Source organism: Hippocampus bargibanti, linkage group LG04 (genome assembly GCF_051943395.1).
Source record: "Hippocampus bargibanti isolate YZ-2025 linkage group LG04, ASM5194339v1, whole genome shotgun sequence".
Classification (NCBI taxonomy): domain Eukaryota; kingdom Metazoa; phylum Chordata; class Actinopteri; order Syngnathiformes; family Syngnathidae; genus Hippocampus; species Hippocampus bargibanti.
In genome coordinates, this window is record NC_142737.1 from 17,122,823 (window position 1) to 17,146,825 (window position 24,003).

Sequence of the window (24,003 nt, forward strand, 5' to 3'; positions counted from 1 at the left end):
ATAGGATTAAGTAGCAGACGGGTAGTGATGACAGGAGAAGAGGGGCAAAAGGGGTCTGGGATAAAGAGGAGGAGGTGGGAGACGGCTGAGGCAGAAGGGGGTTGAGAGGTGCTGATAAGAGGAAAGGGCCATTCCAACGAGAAGCCTTGGGAGCCTCGGGGCAGCCAAAAGAAATCGGGGGAACTCAAGGCGTTAAGATGTAGATAAGGATAAAAGAGATAACACTGGTGGTCATTGGACATCAGACTCGCAACACCTTGCTCGTTGGGTATACGCGATACAATCAGAATAATATGGTTTCTTCAGCCGTCATCTGTACTTCTTTGAAAGAAGTACAGATGACGGCTGAAGAAACTTTTTCATCGATGGACCACTCCTGTATGACTGAGAGCTTACACAGATGAATAATAACAATAATAATAATAATAATAATAATAATAATAATAATATATCAGAGAGGCCAGAGAGAGTGAGGAATAAGAAGAATTGGATTGGGTTTGCCTTTATTAGTCTCACAGTGGAGAATTTTACATTTCACAGCAGTAAAGTGATGAAAGGAATGAAAGTAGAAAAACAAAATACATGAGCTGCTGGAAAGACAGCCACTCCTTAATAATAATAATAATAATAACAACAACAACAACAACAACAACAATAATAATAATAATAATAATACATTTTATTTCAAGCACCTTTCAAAGCTCTCAACGACACTTTACAGTCACAGACAAGCATAGATACAATAATAAATAAATTACAATTATAAATAGAAACACGAGATAAAGCTACACAGAAAATGCAATTTTAAAGGACAACCGACATCTCCGGACAAGTTGTGTCCAAAATTTATAAAATGGCTTCAAATGACTTCTACTGAGCGTATTTTACAAAGATTCCACCGCATATAGCTATATTTTATGTTTTAAGACTCGCGTGGAATATTCCGGAAATCTTGTTTTTGAGTTGGTGACGAGTCCTCACCCTACGTCACTGAAGGAACGCCCCTCAGCGAGAAAGGACATACCTTGCATCACCTCGATGCATTTTGCAATACTTTGTTTGGTCTGAAAACTTCGTGTTGATCCGTGTTGATGGCGAAATTAGAAGGAAAACACATAAATAACGCGATGGTGAATCCTTGTGTGTGGCACCAAGCATCTATTTTGATATTCAGTGACAAAAATTGTAAGGAATTAATCAGCCCGTTTCCACGGAGCTTTCCACGGAGCTTTGTCGCCCTCTTCTGCCTCTTTTCGGTGCTACATTTCCCCCCCCCCCACCCCCAGATGACACACATTTGGTGCTACATTTTCCCCTCAAAATGACATGGAATAAATTATGTAATCGATTGCAAACATGTATGCTTTCCTCTTCAGAACTATTTGAATCATATTCATAACTGGATGAGTAACAAGAAAGCATAGTCTCCGAATCTGAAGTCATTGTTTTGATTCTCGAGCAGAAGGGAAGACGTCTTGCCGTGACACCACGAACATGGGTCGGGACCTTCTGAAACTGGCCACTTCCGGTTTCAAATTGAAGTACTTTTTAGACACTAAGTCATTTTTAATGGTGTTTTGCATTTGACAAAAAATATCATACTGCGTTTTTTGGGTATTTTAGATGCTATAAAACGTTTTTCTGATGTCAGTTAGGAAACAAAAAAGTGACGTTGGTTGTCCTTTAAATAGGTAAATAGGTAGAAACGGTGAAAAAAGGGAAAAAAACACTCATTATAATGGCTGTGAAGATGCATCAGAATAACTCCCCACGTTCCACGCTTATTCCTTAAGGTTTGATCTACAACGGCAGGGCTGAAGAGTGAGGTGAAGACATCAGTCACGAGCTTGTGAGAGCTGCGCAAATATCAAAAATGAAGCTGAAATAATAAACAAGTGGGAGCCAGAACTTTTCTGACAGCTAAACTCGATACAGTGTCAAATGAAATTGAATGATAATGTTGAATGATCCTTTATTTTCCACTGCGTAGATTTAATTTTATGCTCTCATTGATTTCATGCATGAACGCAAGAAAAGAAACATGGCTGGAGCATAATTGACTGCACAGGCATGGGAGTATTTAAAACTTTTTAAATTAGATTAGCCGAAAATGATTTGCTCAAACTACAATGCTGACCATGAATTATGAAGTAAATTGTCAGCAGTCGGAATTTTGCTAGGATGGCATTTTTTATTTAAAGAGTTGTTAGTACAGTAAAGTCTCGTTATATCGATACTCAAGGGAGTCCGAAAAAATATCGATATAACCGGGACTATCGATATATCCGATCCTGCGCCGAACTGCATTAAACAAAAGCCGCCAAAAGAGGGCAGCCAAGCGCCATATAAGAAACGGAGCTGGCCATTAGCTCCCTTTTTTTTGGGCAAGAGATGTTCCCCCAATGTTGCCTCAAAATGGCACATATAATTCTTTAATGATTGTAAACATGTATGCTTTAATGTTCAGAACTACAGTGTATTTGAAACATATTCATAACTGGATGTGTAACAAGAAAGCATATTATCCGAATCTGAAGCCATTGTTTGGATTCACAAGCAATGCAAGACGTCTTGGCGTGAAGTCATTTTTATTTGCATTTGAATAAAAAGTGACATCGGCTGTCCTTTAATACACAGTATGGAATGTTAATAATTTTCAAAATCATCGCGCTTCAGCAGACAAGACAAGAAACATTGTTGCAAAAAACGATTGCATTCATATACAGTACAGTGGGCATGTACATAACACAACAGGGAAACTGCAACACTTACATCTTACTGTATTATGTATACAATTTAAAAAAGTCATCAATCTTCTTCTGCTTCCCATTTTTACCTTTTAACACAAACACTTCAATCTCGTCTGCTACACACGAGCTAGCGTCTGAAAATGAAAATGGCTCTGCTACACGGGTGCTGGGCACGTAACCAAGTCACCTGACCAAGTCGACCAATGGCGCGACTGATGGCGTGACACGTAACCAAGACACGTGACCAAGTTGACCAATGGCGCGACCGATGGCGTGTCACGTGACAAAGTCACATGGCCAAGTCGACCAATAGCGCGACCGATGGCGGCTCATGTGACCAAGATGACCAATGGCGCGACCGATGGCGTGTCACGTGACAAAGTCACACGGCCAAGTCGACCAATAGCGCGACCGATGGCGGCTCATGTGACTAAGTCGACCAATGGCGCGACCGATGGCGGGTCACGTAACAAGACACGTGACCAAGTTGACCAATGGCGCGACGGATATATCGATATAAACAACAAAAATGGCCGACGGGGGATGAAAAGGAGCACTGTAATAACCGGATTATCGTAATAACCGGGTATCGTACTAAACGGTACTAATTATACATAAAAAGACTAGAAATGTGCAAGGGAAATGAAAATAGTATCGTAATAAGCGGTACTATCGATATAACCGATATCGATATAACGAGACTTTACTGTAATTGGATTTTGGCTTTCTGCACAGTTGCTGTTTTTCCTGATCTCACCAATATATAGACAATTATTAAGGTAAAAATAAGCTTGATAATGGTTTTCAGAAGACTAAAAATCTAAATATTGTGACTTTTATTCGAGAAAAAAAAAGGCTGCACAACAGATGACAACCTGTCATCTTTCACCGTTTCTACCTATTTGTTCTCTTCAATGGATATACGGTATACTAAATGTATATTTGGCCATCATGTCGTGATTTTCAAATAGAAGCATTGTATTTCGAACAAGAGTGACATAATACATGCCTTACAATTTGAGACCTACTATTACCTAGACCTACTATTACCTAGACCTACTGGCACACACGGTTGATATGTAATATTTTATTTGGTTATTAAGTGAAGCATTTCTAAAGTGTCTTACTATGCCATCCTTAACAGAGATGCACTAGGAATATATGATGTACAGCAGGGGTGTCAAAGTCATTTTTTTGCCACAGGCCACAATGTAGTTAGTTTCCTCTCGGTGGCCGTTATGAATTTGGTGAAACCATTAGAATTTTTCATCTCCACCACATATTACATACAGAACGCAAACAAAATTAATGACTAACTAGCTTTCAAATCTGAAGTTAAGAATAACGACTGTAGAAATTTTGGTTCGGATTTTCGCAAGCATCAAAGGCACTTGATGTGCTTGATTTGCTTTCGCGATCCGAAAAGAATGACGTGGTAGAGCAGATATGGACCACGGTCCTTGACCTTGACACCTGTAATGTACAGAAAGTTTTGTAAAGGGAGCCAATGTGTACAGTTATGATGCATACTAATCCTGAATATAAATCTTGTCAACATATGCTGTGTATAATTACAGACATTTGATGATGATAACATTTGATCAAGAATAACGCTCCACCAGCCATGCCAAACGTTCCTCATAACAATCAATTTAATTTAGGAAATAAATAGCAACACACTAAGAATGAAGTCCAAGGACGAATATCAATCTGATCACCATCAGAGGATGTAGACGGATGTGCTTTGTCATTCACAGAGAATAATGAGAAAGAGACATGTAAAAGTTTACAAACACAAATAAATTAAATATCACGCCGTGAACACGTTGTGAAAGGGGTGAGAGGTTTTACATGTAAGCAACCGTAAATGACTGGCTGGAGAAGTTACAATGAAAGCGAGAGTGAGAGTGTTGAGGGCTCACGGACTGAGAGGGCCTGATTAATAGTGCAAAGCAGACAGATGGTAGGTTTGCGCACAGCAAACAGAAACCAAACGAAGCTCACTGAGCAGGTGAGAATCTTGTGACATCTAATATTCCTCGCACTTCTTTTTCATCTTGTGCAACAATATGATCTGATCAACACCTTGTCTCTGGTTTGAATAGAAAAGGAAGTGAAAATTGAAGCGCTGGTCGAAGCACCAAGTGTAAAGTTAGTGACACCATTGTGTTCAATATATACCCACAGGGTCAAGGGTGCATTTGGGAACAAAAACATGATGCTCAGCGAACATTTATTGGCAACATGGGTGCTGTATTGTTTGGGGGGCTGTGAGTGGAAATAAGGTGAAGACCTTTGGGTTTTATTTTTACGGACGACCTTGAGCTGTCTCCGTTTTTCGTATTTAGATTGCAGCGTACTGGTTTTACCATATCAGGCTTATTGTATCCACAATGCATTACCATAATAAAACCCACGCATGAAAACAAGATAAACTCAAGGAGACAGCGCGGCTAAAAAACTGGATTTGAGAGGCTTATTTTCATCTTTCTTTCTTGCGTTTCATTCTTTTATGTTGCTCTTCTCTTTTCGCCCAGAGAAATGGAAAGAGACATGTCTTTTCTTTCAGCCTGTGCCTCATTATGGCGCTTTTCAGGTCTGGTCTTTTGTAAGGGGCCAGCCTAGAGCCTTGCACGCGCATCGCAAAACAGCCGGTGATTACTCAGACTCTTGTCAAGACTGCATCGGCACTCGCAACCACTCTCGTCCACTCCCCTGCCAACTACAGCGCAAATGTTACATGCGCTAATAAGTGAACCCAAAGAGCCATGCCAAGACTAAGCCAGCAGGAACAGCTGCTGTGCCACATACATCAATGTAAACAATACATTCGCCAGGACACGGCTGTCATATTAGTGGACACAGTCTGATCTCAAAAAATCAGCATAAAATGTTTCAGCGAAAACATACAAAGAGCGCCATGCCGCATCTGAACCGAAATGAGATTAGAAATTCAGAAGTGATCTTCACCTGCTCCATGGACCAAAACATTTGCTGAAATTAGACCCATGAGAATATCTTGTCAAACGACATGCGGACAGCAATGAAGGGGACTTGAACCTTTGCAAAGGATGACACCATTGGGTAATTATAAGCAGAAACAAATATTTCTCTATGGATCATGCATTTGTGATGAATTATTTTACCAAGAATGCATATATATATATATATATATAAGTCTCGTTATATCGATATTCTCGGGAGCGCTTTGTCAAGCGGGCCAGTTCTGTCGTGGGCTGCTCGCTGGACTCTCTAGAGGAGGTGGGCAACAGACGGACGCTAGCTAAACTAAAAGCTATGACGGACAGCCCCTCCCACCCCCTCCTGCCCATCCTGACAGCTCTGGGTAGCTCCTTTAGCCAGAGACTATTACACCCGCGCTGCAAGAAGGAGAGGTACCGCCGCTCGTTCCTACCGACTGCTGTCAGGCTTCACAATTCCCAATGATCACATGTGAAAAAAAAAAAAAAAAAACTGGACACTTGTAAATATGGGTTGTTGCAATATATCTAAATGCATCTCTTGATTCTGCACTATGTACAGTCTTGTTTATAGAACGGTTTTTGCACATCTACATTTGCACAGTATACAGTTGACATTTTTATTTTGTTATGCTTAGAATATCTTGTTTTCTATCCTTTCACTCCCACCCCAACCCCATCCCTCTTCAATTGCTGCTGTGGACTGCAAATTTCCCCATTGCGGGACGAATAAAGGTATTCTGATTCTGATTCTGATTCTGATATATCCGTATCCAATGTTGTCTCAAAATGGCACATATAATTCTTTAATCGATTGCAAACATGTATGCTTTCCTCTACAAAACTATTCGAATCATATTCATAACTGGATGTGTAATAAGAAAGCATATTATCCCAATCTGAAGCCATTGTTTGGATTCACAAGCAATGCAAGACGTCTTGGCGTGAAGTCATTTTTATTGGTGTTTTGCATTTGAATAAAAAGTGACATCAGTTGTCCTTTATTACACAGTATGGAATGTACGGTAATTTTCAAAATCATCACGCTTCAGCAGACAAAACAAGAAACATTGTTGCAAAAAACGATTGCATTCATATACAGTACAGTGCGCATGTACATAACACAACAGGGAAACTGCAACGCTTACATCTTACTGTATTATGTATGCAATTTAAAAAAGTCATCAATCTTCTTCTGCTTCCCATTTTTACCTTTTAACACAAACACTTCAATCTCGTCTGCTACACACGAGCTAGCGTCTGAAAATGAAAATGGCTATGCTACACGGGAGCTGGTCACGTAACAAACTCACGTGACCAAGTCGACCAATGGCGCGACCGATGGCGTGTATCGATATAAACATAGCAAAATGGCCGGCGGGAGATGAAAAAGAGTAAAAACCACGAATCGTACTAAACGGAACTAATTATACATAAAAAGACTAGAAATGTGCATGGGAAATGTAAATAGTGTCGTAATAAGCAGTATTATCAATATAAACGACATCGATATAACGAGACTTTACTGTATATATATATATATATACATATATATATATATATATATATATATATATATATATATATATATACACATCCACATTTTTATGTCCTTTAAGTACTACGTTGTACAGAGATGAGAAGGTTTCTTCAGCCCTCATCTGTACTTTTTGAAGGTGTCGGATGTTTCGCCTCCTATCCAAGAGGCTTCGTCAGCGAACTAAAGTCTTACTGGTCGTATCGGCCCTATTTATATGTCCCTAATGTCTAGACGTGGCGGCGCCGGACACAGCTATGATAGGTCCCTGCTTTCAGGTTGGGGGGAGCAGAGGACCACTCCCTGCAGCCCCACCGATTGTTCCTACATTCCTGACTAATGACTGGCCTGATTGCCCCACTCCCTCCGGTATCACCTCATCGGCATTACTAATGTTGCCTAACCTATGTTAGGTCAAAATTGAACCTCACCCCACCATACAGTGAGACCTCAACTTACGAACTTAATTGGTTCCCAGACAGAGTGTGTAAGGTGAAAAGTGTGTATCTCAAAAAAAAAAATCCCATAGGAAACCATTAAAATGGGAATAATCCGTACCCGGCTTTCCATAAAATATACTTTTCAACTAAATAAGCCTGAAAACTACACACAACATACATTATAATAAATGTGCTATTGTATTGTAATGACAGAAATACGCTGCATTGTATCATAAAGTCACAAAGAGAGGCACATTACATGAGGACTGTAATTAAAGAACTAAACTGTGCTGTAAAATAAAGTTTTATTGACCTTTTTGATGGTCGTTGATGGCTTATGGAAGGAGAGTCACCTTCCATAAGGACTGTTGGTAACTTAAACTCTGGTGCTGTTCGGTCGTGTGCTTCCGCCGAAGATCACTCCGCCAGCCGTGGTGGGTGTGTATTATGAAAATAGTGCTTATTATAAGGTTCCATTTTCATAAATTTGACGTTTGTAAGATGAAAAGTTTGTAAGATAAGGTGTTTCTAAGTTGAGGTCTCACTGTATCAGTTTAATGAAGGATTTAGCTTTTTTATGAAAATTGCTTCTTTTACTCCCCTTTCAAACCATATATGTTCTTTTGCTAAGATTTTAACCTCATTGTCATCAAATGAGTGTTTGCTAGCTTTTAGGTGCATGTGTACTGCCGATTGAGGCCCACTAGTATTATCCCTGTAATGTTGATAGTCTTTTTTTGAGATTTTTTTTAGTCTCCCCAATGTATTGCAAAAAACAAATAAATAACGTGATAGTGAATCTTTGTGTGTTGCACCAAGACAACTATTTGATATTCGCTGGCACAAATTCCCAGCAGACAAATCAGCCCATTTCCAACGGAGCTTTAGCACCATCTTCTGCATTTTCTGCGTGCTACATTTCTGTCCAGATGCCTCAAAATGACACGGAATAACTTCTGTAATCGATCGCAAACATTTATGTGTCTATAGTCTATACCAGACATGGGCAAACTACGGCCCGCGAGCCATATACGGGCCGAAACTCATGACAAAAAGTTGCCTGCCCCATTTTTCACAACTTGAAGCACAATGAGACAACCAATCACATTAAAAAACATTGTCACAAAGTATGAAGTTTTTTTTAAATCAAGAATGTACCTATTACAAATGCTACCATGCTTAATTTACGGTAAATGTGCATGGCGGTAGATTTTGCTGCAGTAGTCGATTGTCATTGTGGTGCACAATGCAACGTTTGCATTGCTTCCTACCAGCCACTAAGCCCCTTTCATAAGTCTCACGTACACTTTACTGTCACGGTTTAATGTAAATTTACGTTTTGTAGCGTCACATATGTTGTTAGCTTCTTTTGAATCTTTCTTCTGGGCTGAGGTTCTGTGCATCTATTTTGGAACGTGACATGCAATTGCACGACTTTATAAGGCTTGCGAAAGCCCGGAAGAAAGAAGCAGACTTTTGATTGGCCGCCGTGCTGTGTATGCAAATTTCAACTGCAGGTAGCCTATGTCTGTGTGCTCGGCGACGGTACACGTGTATTGTTTGCGCGTGAAGGCGAGGGCGTCAGTGGAGAGTTTGTTGAGCGTGACAAACCATTTATGATTTGGCGGAATTTAACTCAAGTAGGTATTATTGAGCTTGAATATTTCGTTGTGTAATATGTTTTGAATGTTGAAAGTGATTCCATTTTTCAATATGTGTTAATTTCTGAAGATTGATCGTTCGTCAGGACAAAGACAGATTACGGTAACATCTTGAGCGAGAAACAGAAGATCCCCTCCAGATGCTCCAATGTGTAGCTTCTCCTTTTCCTGCTCAATGACGCACAACAGAACAGTAGCTGCTTTGCAACCAGTCAGTGATAATAACCAATAAATATACAATTCACCTTTGTTAATGTTTAAAACTACTGTGAGCCGTGAGGATTTGCAGGTCCCAAGTAGGGGAGACGGGGGATTTGTTGCGAATTCATGGGAACTTGATAGACAATGATCGACGTAATTGTCTGGATTATGTGATAAATATAGAGACATCGAGAAAAGGACAAATATGTACATGCTGAGTGCATCGTTTGAATAAACAACTTTTTTTATGCATTCCTTGTATAACTTCATTTTACTTTTCAGTCTGTGTTTTAATTGTTAAATTATTTAACACTGCCAATAATATATTCTATGAAAGGAGGGGGGGGGGGCAGAGAATGGGTTCATGAAAAAATGAAGACCACTCACACTGTTCAAGAGCTAACGTCAAGGTGTTTGGATTTATTGGTTAATTATTTACAGAAGTGAAAAGCAGTCACTTTCTCTCCAAAGCCTCTAATATGAGGGACAACTCATATTAGAGGCTTTGGAGAGAAAGTCAGAGAGGCCAGACTGAGATGGTTTGGACATGTCCAGAGGAGAGAGAGCGACTATATCGGGAGAAGGATGCTGAGCCTTGAACTGCCAGGCAGGAGACCGAGAGGAAGACCGATGAGGAGGTTCATGGATGTGGTCAAAGAGGACATGAAGGTAGCTGGTGTGAGAGAAGAGGATGCACAAAACCGGGTTAGATGGAGGACATTGATTCGCTGTGGCGACCCCTGAAGGGAAAAGCCGAAAGGAAAAGAAGAAGAGGAGGAGAAAAGCAGTCACTGCTGGATAGAGGAAGGCATGCTAAGTCTATATATAGCATGCCTATTCGTACCAAGATTCAGAATGACACTTTCCTGCAATATTCTGGCGTTTGACTATGCACACAATCAGGCACCTGGCACATTTCCTCTTCCTTTCAAAACTTTGCTGCTGTGTTACTTCCAGGTAGAGTGAACGCTGGCGCGACTGGCCGATGCAATCTATTAGAGCGAACATGCAATTTAGCACTCACTGGGAGGGAGAGGGATTATTTTATGATATTTGCCTACCGGGCAAACAGGTCTGTGGAGGATGCAGTCAACATTGGACTGCATCACATCCTCGACCACCTTGACAACACAGGAACCTACGCAAGGATCCTGTTTGTGGACTACAGCTCTGCGTTCAATACCATCATCCCAGAACTCCTCATCCCCAAACTTCTCCAGCTTGGTGTGTCCCCCACGATCTGCCAGTGGACCCTCAGCTTCCTGACAGGACGGACACAACAGGTCAGACTGGGAAATATATCATCCACAACACGAACCACGAGCACTGGAGCCCCGCAGGGATGCGTCCTCTCTCCATTGCTCTTCTCTCTCTACACGAACGACTGCACCTCAACGCACCCAGCTGTCAAATTCATAAAGTTCGCAGACGACACCACGGTCATCGGTCTCATCAAAGACGGCGACGAGTCTGCGTACCGACAACAAGTGGAGCAGCTGGAGCTCTGGTGCAGCCGTCACAACCTGGACCTGAACACGCTCAAGACAGTTGAGATGATCGTGGACTTCAGGAAACATCCATCACCACAGCTACCCCTCACACTATCCAACTGCCTGGGGTCAACCGTTGAGACCTTCAAGTTCCTGGGAATCACAGTCTCCCAGGACATGAAGTGGGAGGTCAACACCAACTCTATCCTGAAAAAGGCCCAACAGAGAATGTACTTCCTGAGGCTGCTAAAGAAGCATGGCCTGCCACAGGAGGTGCTGCAACATTTCTACACTGTCATCGAATCCATCGTGTGTTCTTCCATCACCGTTTGGTTCGGGGCCGCCACAAAAATGGACAAAATCCGACTTCAACGGACAGTTAGGACGGCGGAAAAAATCATTGGCACCGCCCTACCCACTCTCGAGGACTTGCACACTGCAAGAATCCAAACTAGGGCGCGGAAAATCCTACTGGACCCTCCACACCCTGCCCACCACCTTTTCCAGCTACTCCCCTCAGGCAGGCGCTACCGATCCATGCGCACCAAATCCAGCAGACATTTAAACAGCTTCTTCCCCCAAGCCATTAACTCTTTGAACTCTTTCAACAGTAGCCAAAATGGAACTGTATAGTGCCACTTAGCAGTTTTTTTTTGACAACGATACTAGTGCAGCGTGTTCTACCGGAAACAAATTCCTTGTGTGTTCTACATACTTGGCAATAAAGATGATTCTGATTCTGATTCTGATTCTGATCAAGCCCTGTGTGTTTGTGAAGCGGGTACACTCTTTGCTCTAGCTCTCAGATTCTGCAGTTTTCATTAAAAAAGTCATCCAACCACCACCATACGCCACCAACACACAACAGGGCAATATAAACATGAGCTAAACAGCAGCATTGTAAAGCATGAGTAGGAATACAGCTGAGCATATGGCTGTAAATATGACTTGTCCATTCAAGTCGCTCCATCCTCATTCCTCACACATGCAGCACAGTCATGCACACACAGCAGGAATGCTGAATGCATCTAAAAATAGCAGCGCCTTTGCGCCGCACTGCCATCATTATTCCTTTCATCGTCCTTATCAGTAGAGCGGGGCTTACTCAGTTGGTGGACAGTCAAATCGCTTTCATGGAGCTTTCTTAGCTTCACTCTCACTTTGACACCTCTCTGTTTTTAGTATTCGTCCACGTCACCAAATTGCTGACTTGTTTCCCCAAGGATGCTGCCTCTCCCTTCATTTATTCTTGGTTAAAGAAAAACATGGCAGCTGACAACCGAACATTGGACCAGTCGAAAGGACAGCAGTGCTCATCACAGAGAAAAACGTGACAAGGTCACACAAATCAGCTGTCGCTGGCTAACACGTTGAACTCATGCAACTAGCCGTTTCACTGGATGATGAAGCATACTGTATACACGGCACTACTGTTGACAGAGTATAAGTCTTCATTTGCTGATGAAGACATGTCCTTGTTGGCACAATCTGTGAATAACAATCTCATTGATAGCTGAGCCGCTGAGATCAAAAGCGCAATCTGTTGCAAAATACAAAAGGTCAAACATCTTTAAAGAATGCCGACAAGTTTTGAAGTCACATTTGAACAAACTTGTGCTTATCAATAAATGCATTTAACTTTTCTTTTCTTGTTCACCCACAAACTGGCACAGTGAATGCCCGCCTTTTTGATTCGCGAAACAGAAATTCGGCTATCTGTCCATGCATCCATTTTCCAATAAACGTATCCGCACAAGGTTTGCGGGGGGGGGGGGGGGGGGGGTGTTGGAGCCTGTCCCGAGCTGTCTTTGGGCAGTAGGCGGGGGACACCTCAAACCGGTTCCCAGCCAATAGCATGCCACCCACAAACAAACAACCACCAGCGCTCACATCTACAATTTTTCAATTTACATTTACAATTTTTTTACACATTTTCAATCAGCATGCAATGCATGTTTATGGAATGTGGGAGGAAACCGGAGTACCAGGAGAAAACTCACGCAGACCCGGGAATAATATGCAAACTCCACACAGGGAGGTCGGAACTGGAATTGAACCCGGTACCACTGCACTGTGAGGTCGATGCTCTAATCACTCGCTGACCTGCCACCATCATAAGAATCAAGGATTGCTTTTTTTTATTCAATGAAAAAAATAGTCATTAGCTGATAAACTTGTTATTTTGGAGGGCTGATTGTAACATACGGAGATGCCATGGGATGGCTCGAAAGACTTCCCAAAGTAGTATAGTGTAGCAGTTGAGGAATGAGAACACACGGTCGATTGGAGTACGTCTTTATTCCAACTGCTAACAAGGAGAAAGTAAAGTAAAACCGAAACTGCAGTGAAATATATGTGACATAAACCCGCCCCCTCCCGTACACCTGCTGGGTGAGATGCCCGGTCCCAGTGCCCGCCACACAGCCCCCCCCAGAACACCCAGAAGGACAGTCAAGGCGAAAATCTTGCTGGGGGCTTGACCAGCCTGCCACAACGACTATGCAGTCCGTCGTTCGGTGGTAAAGGTGAAATTGCTCGGGCAGGTGATCCGGGTGAGAACTGAGTGGGGGAACGACACTCAACCCTGGCATGCCGCGGAGAGGCTGGAGGTTTTGGAGGGCGTCCGCGACGTGGGACCTGGGCCGGCGAAACGTCCTCGCCTGCAATTATGTGAGCCGGCTTGAGTCTGTCTATAGAAACGCCCTCCCTTCTCCCACCCATATCGAGCACAAAACTCTTTTCCCCATGTTCGAGCACTCTAAACGGGCCATCATACGGCGGCCGGAGGGGAGAGCGGTGGGCATCATGACGCACGAAGACGAAACGGGCTGACCTGAGAGCAGACGGAACGAATATTTTGGGGACGCCGTGGTGAAATGGTGCTGGAGCCAGGGGCTCCCCTGGCAAAAAGGGGAAAGAAGGTGCACCCGAAGCTTCAGGCAGGAATTCACCAGGGATGCGGAGTGGCTGACCGAGTACTAACTCTGCCGGAGCGGCGTTAAGGTCTTCTTTAGGAGCTGAACGTAACCCGAGCAGGACCCACGGAAGCCGGTCAACCCAGTTTTTGGCACATCTTCTGCCCGTACCGGAACCCGGTGATAACCGCGAACGAGATCAACTTTGGAAAAGATCACGGCTCCGGCCAAACGTGCGGAAAAGTCCTGGATGTGCGGAATTGGGTAACGGTCGTGCGTGGTTACATTATTAAGCCGACGAAAATCACAGCACGGCCGCCAAGAACCGTCACTTTTGGGCACCATGTGCAATGGTGAGGGCCACGGGCTGTTGGAACGCCTCACGATGCCCAAGCGCTCCATCGTCGCGAACTCCCCTTTCGCCATTGCCAATTTTGCCGCGTCGAGGCGACGAGCGCGGGCAAAAACTGGCGGGCCAACCGTGGGAATGAAATGTTGTACCCCGTGTTTTGTATCGGCATTGGAAAAGGCGGGTGTGGTTAACGACGGATAATTGGTCAGCAGGCGTTCATAAACGTTACCTGACGTTAAATAATTTGCGTGCGTCAACGCTCCAAGCCCTCCAGCCTCACACGGAAAAGTGGCGAAAGAGATGGCGTCAATCAAACGACGGTTGGCAATGTCCACAAGAAGTCCGTGAGCGCATAAAAAATCCGCGCCGATTATCGGAACTGTAATCGAGGCCACAATAAAGTCCCACTCGAATTTTCGTTCGTGGAAACACACAGTTACCGACCTGGTGCCAAAGCTGGCGATGGGCGAGCCGTTAGCTGCGCGCAGGGGAGGCCCACATCCACCTGCCGTCTTGTCCGAGGCCGTGGGCGTCAGCAGGCTTACTTGTGCCCCGCTGTCCACCAGAAAACGTCTACCTGACGAGGAGTCTGTGATAAAAAGCAGCTCGCTTTCGTTGCCGGCACCCACGGCCGCTATTGGGTGCCGGCGCTGGTGTTTCCCAGAGCCTCGTAGGTGCAGGGTGGTGTGCAGCGTCGGGCCTTGGCGCCAAACCGCTGGTGGAAAAAACAGAGGGCTTTCTCGTGTCGCTTCCGCGTGACCACTCCGGCTACTAGGGTCGGGTCGATGTTCGCTGCCACTCCGCCGAGGGGTTCGGCCGTCACGCTTTGCACGGCGAACCTCCGTGTCGCCAGCAGCACCCGGTCCGCTTCTTCAGCCAAACCTCGGTAGTCGCCGGTGGCTAGGCACGTCGAGTTGGCTAGCACGGCGCGCACAGAGGCCGGTAGCTGGCGAAGGAACACGTGGGGGAACAGGAATCCGCCGTCATCCGAACCCAGTAGCGACAACATTTTGTCCATCAGGTCCACTGCTGTTCCGTCGCCGAGTCCGGGAAGAGAAAGAAGCCTGTCTGCTCTCTCAGAGGCCGACAACGTGAACCGTCGGAGCAGCAGGTGTTTGAGCGCTGCGTATTTTTCGCTCGGTGGAGGTGCATGCAAGAGAGGCAGCACACGACGAGTCGTCTGTTCGTTGAGAGACGCCACGACCAGATAATATTTCGGCTCATCTGTCGTGACGCCTCGTAGGTGGAAAAGCGCTTCCACATGTTGGAACCACGAAGCCGGGTCGCTACTCCAAAACTCGGGCAGCTTCGCGGCGTAGGCGGCAGCTGCGAGCTGAGGCGCCGGTCGTGGCGGCATGGCCGTGGAAGATATCTCTTCATCTGCTGTCATTAAGATTTCGAACGTCGGGGTCACCAGTGTAGCAGTTGAGGAATGAGAACACACGGTCGATTGGAGTACGTCTTTATTCCAACTGCGAACAAGGAGAAAGTAAAGTAAAACCGAAACTGCAGTGAAATATATGTGACATAAACCCGCCCCCTCCCGTACACCTGCTGGGTGAGATGCCCGGTCCCAGTGCCCGCCACAATAGTAATATTTATGATTAGCGTTGGCAGTGGCGGTCCGAGCATTTCACACCTAGGCCTTCAGTGAAGTCCTGCTTAGTCCGACTTGAACAAATATCCCTCGTAAGACCATAATTTATGACACAACGACTGGAGATATTATTTACAAAAGCACACGCACGCAGTACTGGGCGTGGCATCACCTTAATCGTCTACAACACAGGCTATTTTCCGGAGCAATTACACATCAATAAATCTGCATCAGCAATTAGAACTTGTCACTATACGTGATACTGCAAACACTTAAAAATAAAAGGAAATTTAAAATCATTTGTCCACAAAGTTTTATGAAGTCCACCAAGAATATGCAATCGTTAACAAGATTTTACGCTAAATTACAAAATGTCAGTTTAATATAAGAAAAACAACAAGACGTTCACAAAACGAACTATTTGTTGAAAATAAAAGTAAACAAATCTTTTTCATTTGTTCTTGAGAATAGGCTTACCTACATGCGACAGCGAGCTGTCCTCTCCTTCAGCCATTGTGGGTTAAAAAAATGAGTTGATATACTTGGTTTTTCTGCTAAAGTTTCTGGGTTTCCGGGCTGAGGGCTGAGGTAAAGTGAGTATCCAATCACAGGACGCATACGTCATGTTCAACGCGAGGCCCTCTAGCTGGCCTTACTGTGCCAACTCGTGATCTGATTGGCTATCGCAACTGTATATCTGTTGATTCTGAAGGCGTCGGTCAAATTTCATACAGCCTGGCGACACAAACTAGCTGAATTCTGATTGGATTAAATCTCTGACCTAAAACTACAACACTGAAAGGAGCATAACCAAATGGATATAATATAACATCAAGAAAACAGTATGTAGAATAATTATATATATATATATATTTAGAAAAAATACTTTTTTAATGAAATTGACTTTTATTATAATTATGAAAATGATGTCTGATTATGTTAGGCCAGCAGAGAAGGCCTTGCTGGCCCTGACGGCCCACCACTGAGCGTTGGGTGTAGGCAATAAGCTAAATTCTGCCAGGAAAAATTAGAATTATTCTTCATAGCATGCTTCATTTTGTACAGGTCATCACTTCTTGCCTCTTTGTTGCAGCCTCTTTTGGTTCACAACAGAGCTATACTCAACACCTTTAACTTGACTAGAGCTTCACACCTATGGCCTGTGAAAAACACACACATTTCTTTGCACAGACTCAAAATTTATCGCAATAGCACAGAGAGACCTAACCCTCAACAGAAAGGGTCAGCGTTGGAGTTGAAAAAGAAAGACAAGCAACAAGGAAAAGCATGTGAGCATGCCATAGAAAGCCAAGTGGAAGGGGAAAGAACAATCCCAGAAAAAGAAAATAGCAGATTGGTTTGGACGTGATGAGAGCAGGCATTGTACCGATGAGAGCGGTGGAGGGAAGAAAAACAGGAGCTAAGGGAAGATGGGGCTCTTTTGAAGGAATAGAACAGTGGCTCTTAAACTTGTTTGTTGTACCAAACCCAAAGAGTTCATATGCACATTCACCGAACCCTTCATTCGTGAGAAATAAAAATCAATATTTTTTTCCCAAATTCAAGACCTGAAATACACATGTATTATAAATTGAAAAGGTAAAAACAATTAGCATAAGTATTAAATGCACATTTTTTTAACGTATTAAATGCACATTTTTTTAACTGTGCAGAAAATGAACCAGCCAGTCATGGCCAAGAGGGCCTCACCAATTTATAAATAATTAACATATTGAGTTGGTGGGTGTCTAAACCACCATAGCAGAGGTCCTGTCAACCCCGAATGATTGATTCACCAAACCTATTGGGTTTAATCGAACGTTTCTAAAAATGTGGCATGAAAAAAGGGACACTCTACCACCCTGTATTATCTTAAATATGATACATTCATACCGTCCTCATGTAATCTCTGCCAAAAGCGCACTTTTGCCACAAATGCCAAGCACATTTGCAAATAAGTACTCTTCAGATCTGACAAGGTTGTCTTTTGCATTGCAATTGCTGTTGGTGCATACACACACACACACACACACACACATACACACACACACACACACACACACACACACACACACGCACACGCGTGCACGCACACGCGTGCACGCACGCACGCACGCACGCACGCACGCACGCACACGTTTAATGGTTGAAAGTCATTATGTTGTAGTGGCTCTACTAATTAGTTCTCAAGTTGTCGGTCCCTCCAAAATAAACAAAAAAGCAAGATTACAATTTAGAATTAGTAGTATGCTGACTCTAAACAACGACCGTAACCTGTTGACGGATGACCTGAAAAAGAGTATTGTAATTAGTTTACATTTAAACCACTGCTAAGACTATTCACTTGAAAAGTGTCTTTTCAGTAAAACTTTCAAAAGTATTGCAGACGTCACAAATTTGGATTGCTTAAAACAATGGAGAGCATAACACATTTTGCCATAAAAGCAATCCGTCAGAATAGCCTCAAATGTTTTTGCATTAAAGAGATTTGCATTAAAATTGCAGGATAGAAACTTCATACCAGCATGAGATAATTCAGATAACACCCCAAAACCTACCAAGTAATACTATATTATTACAATATATACTTACCATGACATGATGTTTGAGATGTACAAAGTTGTCAAGTTGTTACTTTAAAAGTTCGACTTTCCAAAAGAAAGAAGAAAAGCAGTAATTCCTTTTTGAATTGATTTCAAAGCTGAGACCTGTGGTGTCCTTTGTTTCATTTCAAATGGCATCCTTGAGGACGGTGTACAATAAAAATGAAGATTGTTTGAATTTTTGTGATGACGTCTGATCAGTCAACAACAATAAATAATATTTTTTCTGGAGTTCCACAGAACTCTCCGGTCTCCTGTTGACTTCAACCAAGTGCAACATGCTGCGCCTCTGTGAGTTTCCTGACGTCGCTACCACTAGATCAGATCACTCGTGAGATCAGCTAAAATATCAAAAGATTCAGGGTATCTGTGCTCTCAGAACAATTACATCTCTGTGATTGGATTCTGCCTACAACCCCCAGTTGTCCTTGTTGGCGCATTCGTAATTCAAAGCAGGCTTATAGCACATCTCTTTCTTGTTCCATTACTACCGTTCAGACGTCTTGGTGTGCTCAAATGCTGATTTAGCTGTAGTTGTTTTCCTGGTTAACATCCACATTACTGCAATGTCTGTATTTCTTGGCCATTTACTCACTCCTTGCTTTTATTGCTATTTGTGAACCACTCCATTCTAAAGAAAAGGGCCTTTGGACAAAGGAACTGTGTACTAGTCTCCACCCAAGCACAGCAATTGAAATCATCAATTGCGGCAGAATCGCAAAGCATATGATTCTTAAAATACAAGTCAAAGAAATCAGATTTATTCACACGATTGATTAAAATGAATCAATTTTTCAGGTCAGAGATGACAAAATGCACATTGAGAGCATGTTTGTTACCCAGTCCTACCAGACTCAGTGTTCCATTTTTGCACTAAAACCGACCTTCATAGACAACATATTCTAAAAAAAATGTGACCCCCATATTACTCCATTCAGCTCCTCCAATAAATCAGATTTGCTTCAGTTCTAGACTGGGAGCAGAAAAAGGGCAGAAAAAAGAATAACCTGCACAGAGGTTCCCATTTAGGATTCCTACGTGTCAACGAAGGTCCAATCCCCTGATTGTCCGAATCTGCTCTATCTTGAAAAACATTGAAATGCTTTAATTCAACATGGAACTAAGCATATCACAGATCCCAGATTTGAAATCAATTCCATTGTAATCGGAGGACTTTCACTTAAATTGCTGGATTCCAACATGAATATGCTGCAGAGACGTGGTTATTTATATAAGTTGCTCAACTAACAGTGCTGAGACAATGTTGATATCAAGGGGAAGTCTGGCGAGAGCTTGCAATGCTTCACTGGTGGTGAATGTTGTAAATGACTGATCAATGTCTTTACAAGCTTAAGATTTGATTGGCCGGGTACATTCTAACATCGATATTAACAGGGCGACATAGCCGCAGTTGTTTTACTGACGCATAGTAGGAAGTTATCAGTTCTTTAATGTCTAATTTGCCCTGTTTGTCAAGTGCATTGCTGAACACAAATGAATAATTGATGAGTCTGCGTACCAGTGATGCAGAGCCGCGTTCAATTGCTGCATTGGAAGGGAAGGGAGGGAACAGCGGGTGTGAACAGTGCATGTGTTTGAGTATGCGTGTGTGTGCCTGGGTATAGAGTACACTACACACTCTTGGAATTTGTGATCACGGAAAACGCTGTGAGCCAGCACAACTGACTCCACACAATTTGAGAATACGTGTCGTGTCACATTAATGAAAGGTGCTGTGCTTTCACTCCTAGTGAGCAGCTCCTGCACTGTAACACACGGTTGAGGATTCATGCAAAGGTGCCACCAGCAGGGGAAGCAAACTTAAAACATCATCAAGTTTTCTTTAAAACAATTATGGTACAATATCAACAGCGTGACATGAAGTCAATCAACCTTACTATTTTGCATTTACGTATGATGTAGTGATGCTGAAGCAAAGATCTCACATTTCAGCATCTTGAAATTACTTTCAAAACACACAAACCCAAAGCAAACAGATATGAGGGCAGGATCTTTGTGACGAATGGCTGGTGGATACTGGAGTAGAACGAACCTGTTATAGTTTTGGATTAAAGCATTTAACGCCAAAATAAACAGGATTTGCATTATGTAGTGTCAAACACACACACATCAGACATACAAACCAGATTGTTGCACTCCCGCACACACCTCAGCTCGGCATGAGGATATTCTGAGCACGTTGCATAACAACCTGAGGCTGAAGTTCAAGGATTTTACAAGTGTCTAAAAGCAAGTGTTAAAAATAAACGCGATACAGAAAACTGTATGCTTTAATTGAAATTATTGAAATGTCCAAAGGAATTTTACTTTTCTCAGACTGCCATTTTATTTATTGACCTTTCCACTCAATGTTCAATGTTATCAGAGGATTAAGATGTGGCTGTAATTCAAAAGGAAAAAGTGGCCACCTGAGGAGTGGTAAAAAGAGAGGGGATAAAGAATGTGATAAGGCGCTCCTTTTTCAATGACTCAGCAGAATGCTACAAAGAAAAAGTGAGTGAAATGGAGGTATGGCAGTGAATGTCAAAAAGTTAAAAAAAAGATCAACTTGGAAATTATCTCCTCTTTCAAATAATTTGCCAATCATTCTACTATACAGTCAGAGGCCACTTCTATCCTTTTAGGTTCACACAGTGAATCCACAGTGAATCTGTCCTAAATTGCTTTTGAATAAGGAGTAGGACTATTGTAGGGTTTTTTTGTCCCGAGAACACCCAAAGGCTATATATGGCCATACAAAAAATGACATTGGCTTCACTTACACGAGCATGTACGCACGCACTTTTAGGTGGTCAGGCAATTGAATGTTTCACCAGAGGTGCACAGAACAATTTCTCCTTTAACAACAAATAAGCATGCTGAGATGCCTCAAGCCCTGCTATAGATTAATGCATGCACTTTAACTCTGCAGCAGGGGAAAAGCGACACGGGCCAACGAAAAAAAGGGAACGAGTGGCTTGACAGTATCTGTCAAACATAGGGGAAGCAGCAGAAAGACAGATAAGGCAGGATGAAGAGAGCCAAATGCTGAGTTGTTAGAATATGACTCCAGTCATCAATAACAATGAATTATTAATTAAATAATCTTCATGACACTGTCAATCTTCTGTGTTAAAAAAAATAAACAAGTGTGTTTGCCTTCTAAAATGCAGTGGATCATTGATGATAATGTTATTTGAACGAGAAAGTACCTAATGTGCAGATAATGCTAATTTGGGTCATACTTTGGTCTGACTAATTAGAGAAATAATATATACATTTCCGAGTTTTTTTTTTTCATTTTATAAACAGAGGGGATTTTGTTTTGGTAAGTGTCAACTAATAACCACATGGGAAGAGATTTTTCAGATACGTACCTGTACATTAAAAAAAAAATCATGTGCAGTCCATGACGCCAGTCTTCAAGCAACTTCCCGCTAGGACCACATGGTGGCGACATCCTACACACACACAAGCAGTGGGTGCTGACTAAGCTCTTGTTGACAGTGAGTGGGTGTGCTTGTGCCAAATCTACATGCATGTGCGTACTAATATTGTTGGAGGTGCGTTTGACCTTGTGGAACTACGGCATTCCCGCAAATTCTCCTCCATCCTCAGTCAACATCACTGCTTTCCCTGAAGACATGGATCACATGCCCACGCATATATCTCAGCACAAGAGAATGTATCCAAAATGTAATCCTAAAGTTGTGCATAGCTAGCGTGTGATGTAGAGTCTATAATTACATTGTTGAATTCTAGGAGACAGAAAACCCTCCAATATTACTTCGCTGTATACTTAAGAGTGCACTCCAGTGCCAAATCAGCCAATGGGACCAGAGATGTTGCGATAAGAAATCCCGCAGTGTTGCACCGTGCCACAAGTAACTGCATCAGAGAGATGCAAGCAAGGAAGGAGTCCATATTGGTGCAAGAGAATTGAATCTTCAATGGATGCATGATGAGGTGCAGAGAGAATGGCAGGAAGGCAAAGAAAGGCGTGGGCACCTGCCTCTGCATCAGCTGGAGGCAAGAAAAAAAACAATCTCGAGGGTCAGCCAATTAGAGGGAGGGTGACACGGCTTTCTTCATAGCTCGCTTGTAAATCCTGCGCCACTTTACGAGCCACGTGCCGCTGCTCCATAAATGTGAGGGCTCGCTAAGAAGCACGACGGCACAAAATATGCTCATACAGAAGGACTACATTGTTGACCAATTAATCACACGGACTTATCTTTGCCATGTGGCTGTTTTTTCCTCAACGTTTTTGTTTAAAATAGGTGTAAAAATATGCTTCATACCATTGTCTGACAAATGGTATTTATTCATGATAATGTGGGAAAAAAAATTTAAATTGCACGAGTGGGCAGGTCAAGGTGTCATTATGTGGGACATCAACTCCAAGAGTTTTTAAAATAAGGGTGCATTTCTACCACAGGCCAAATTTTAGTTATGGTTGCACCCTAATGGGCCAGTTCAAAGGGGAAAACAACATGAATGTATAAATGCCCGGGTGTAGAAGTGGTTGTATATGTACTGTATTTTTGTTTTGAATTCATATTTTGGTTATTTGGTACAGAAAAGGAAAAGAAAAACATCTTTTTTTTGTTAAACAGAGAAAGATTGAATAACATTTAAAATGAAATATAAACAGCTTAAGGCCTTTTTAAGAAAGTGTAACATTGTTTGTTGTCTTTTTCAGAAGAAGAGTCACGTGCATGTCACATCTCGTCGCCGTCCTGGGCACGCCCCGCCCCTCCTGTCATCTCCTACGCTGCTCCCTGGAGACGGCCCCTCCTATCATTACTCACCTGGGTTCCCACAGCTGATTGTCATTCACTGATTGTGCCTTCTGTCTATATCTGCCTATTCCTCACTACCGTCTCCGTCGGAGTATTTTTGGACTTTGCCGTTACCACTTCCGTGTTGCTAGTTATCTTCCTCCACTCTTCCCTGTTTGTTATTTTTTGATGCATGTTTCAGTAAAGACTCTTGCTCCCTCCAAGCCTGTCACGTCGTGTATTTCGGGTCCTTCCCTTTCGCCAAACCCCATCGCTCGAGTCCTGCCTTTTTGCATTCGAGCGTCGTCACAGAATACTCCGACCACCCATGGACCCCGCCGGCGATGACAGGTACTTTGCCGCCCTTGTGCAAGAGGCGGAGCGTTCGAGCCAGCTGGCCCAGGCGATCGAGGAAATGCGCTACGCCACTTCCTCGCTGGCTCACCGCCTCAAGGAGATGGAAACATGCATCGCCACCCTCACTGTCCCTTCCTCCCCTCCCGTGGGCAGGCGCATTCCCCCGCTACTCCAACCCTCACGCTACGCAGGCGAAACCGAGCGCTGCGCTCAATTCCTCATGCAGTGTGCGCTCGTGTTTGAACAACATCCTGACGCCTACGTTAGCGATGAGGCTAAGATAGCCTTCATCACCAGCCTGCTCGCGGGTGAAGCCGAAACATGGGTGCTGGCGGTAC

The 24,003-nt window shown here is 43.1% G+C and overlaps 2 protein-coding genes across 9 annotated transcripts in view; both read right to left on the reverse strand.

The window, feature by feature from the left end:
• ank1a (ankyrin 1, erythrocytic a) overlaps nt 1-24,003 on the reverse strand; it is a 109,028-nt gene that overhangs the window by 65,301 nt on the left and 19,724 nt on the right. The window lies entirely within an intron of this gene.
• LOC148899298 (uncharacterized) lies at nt 13,385-15,684 on the reverse strand. Its single transcript, XM_088993672.1, has 2 exons — nt 14,772-15,684; nt 13,385-13,720 (listed from the first exon to the last, which is right to left on the reverse strand). Exon 1 carries the CDS (start codon nt 15,682-15,684, stop codon nt 14,962-14,964), a length of 723 nt encoding a protein of 240 aa, XP_088849798.1. The 3' UTR covers nt 13,385-13,720; nt 14,772-14,961.

Excerpts from the sequence above, each read along its gene's own strand:
- LOC148899298 (XM_088993672.1), bottom strand. The coding sequence starts at position 15,684 with ATGCCGCCACGACCGGCGCCTCAGCTCGCAGCTGCCGCCTACGCCGCG.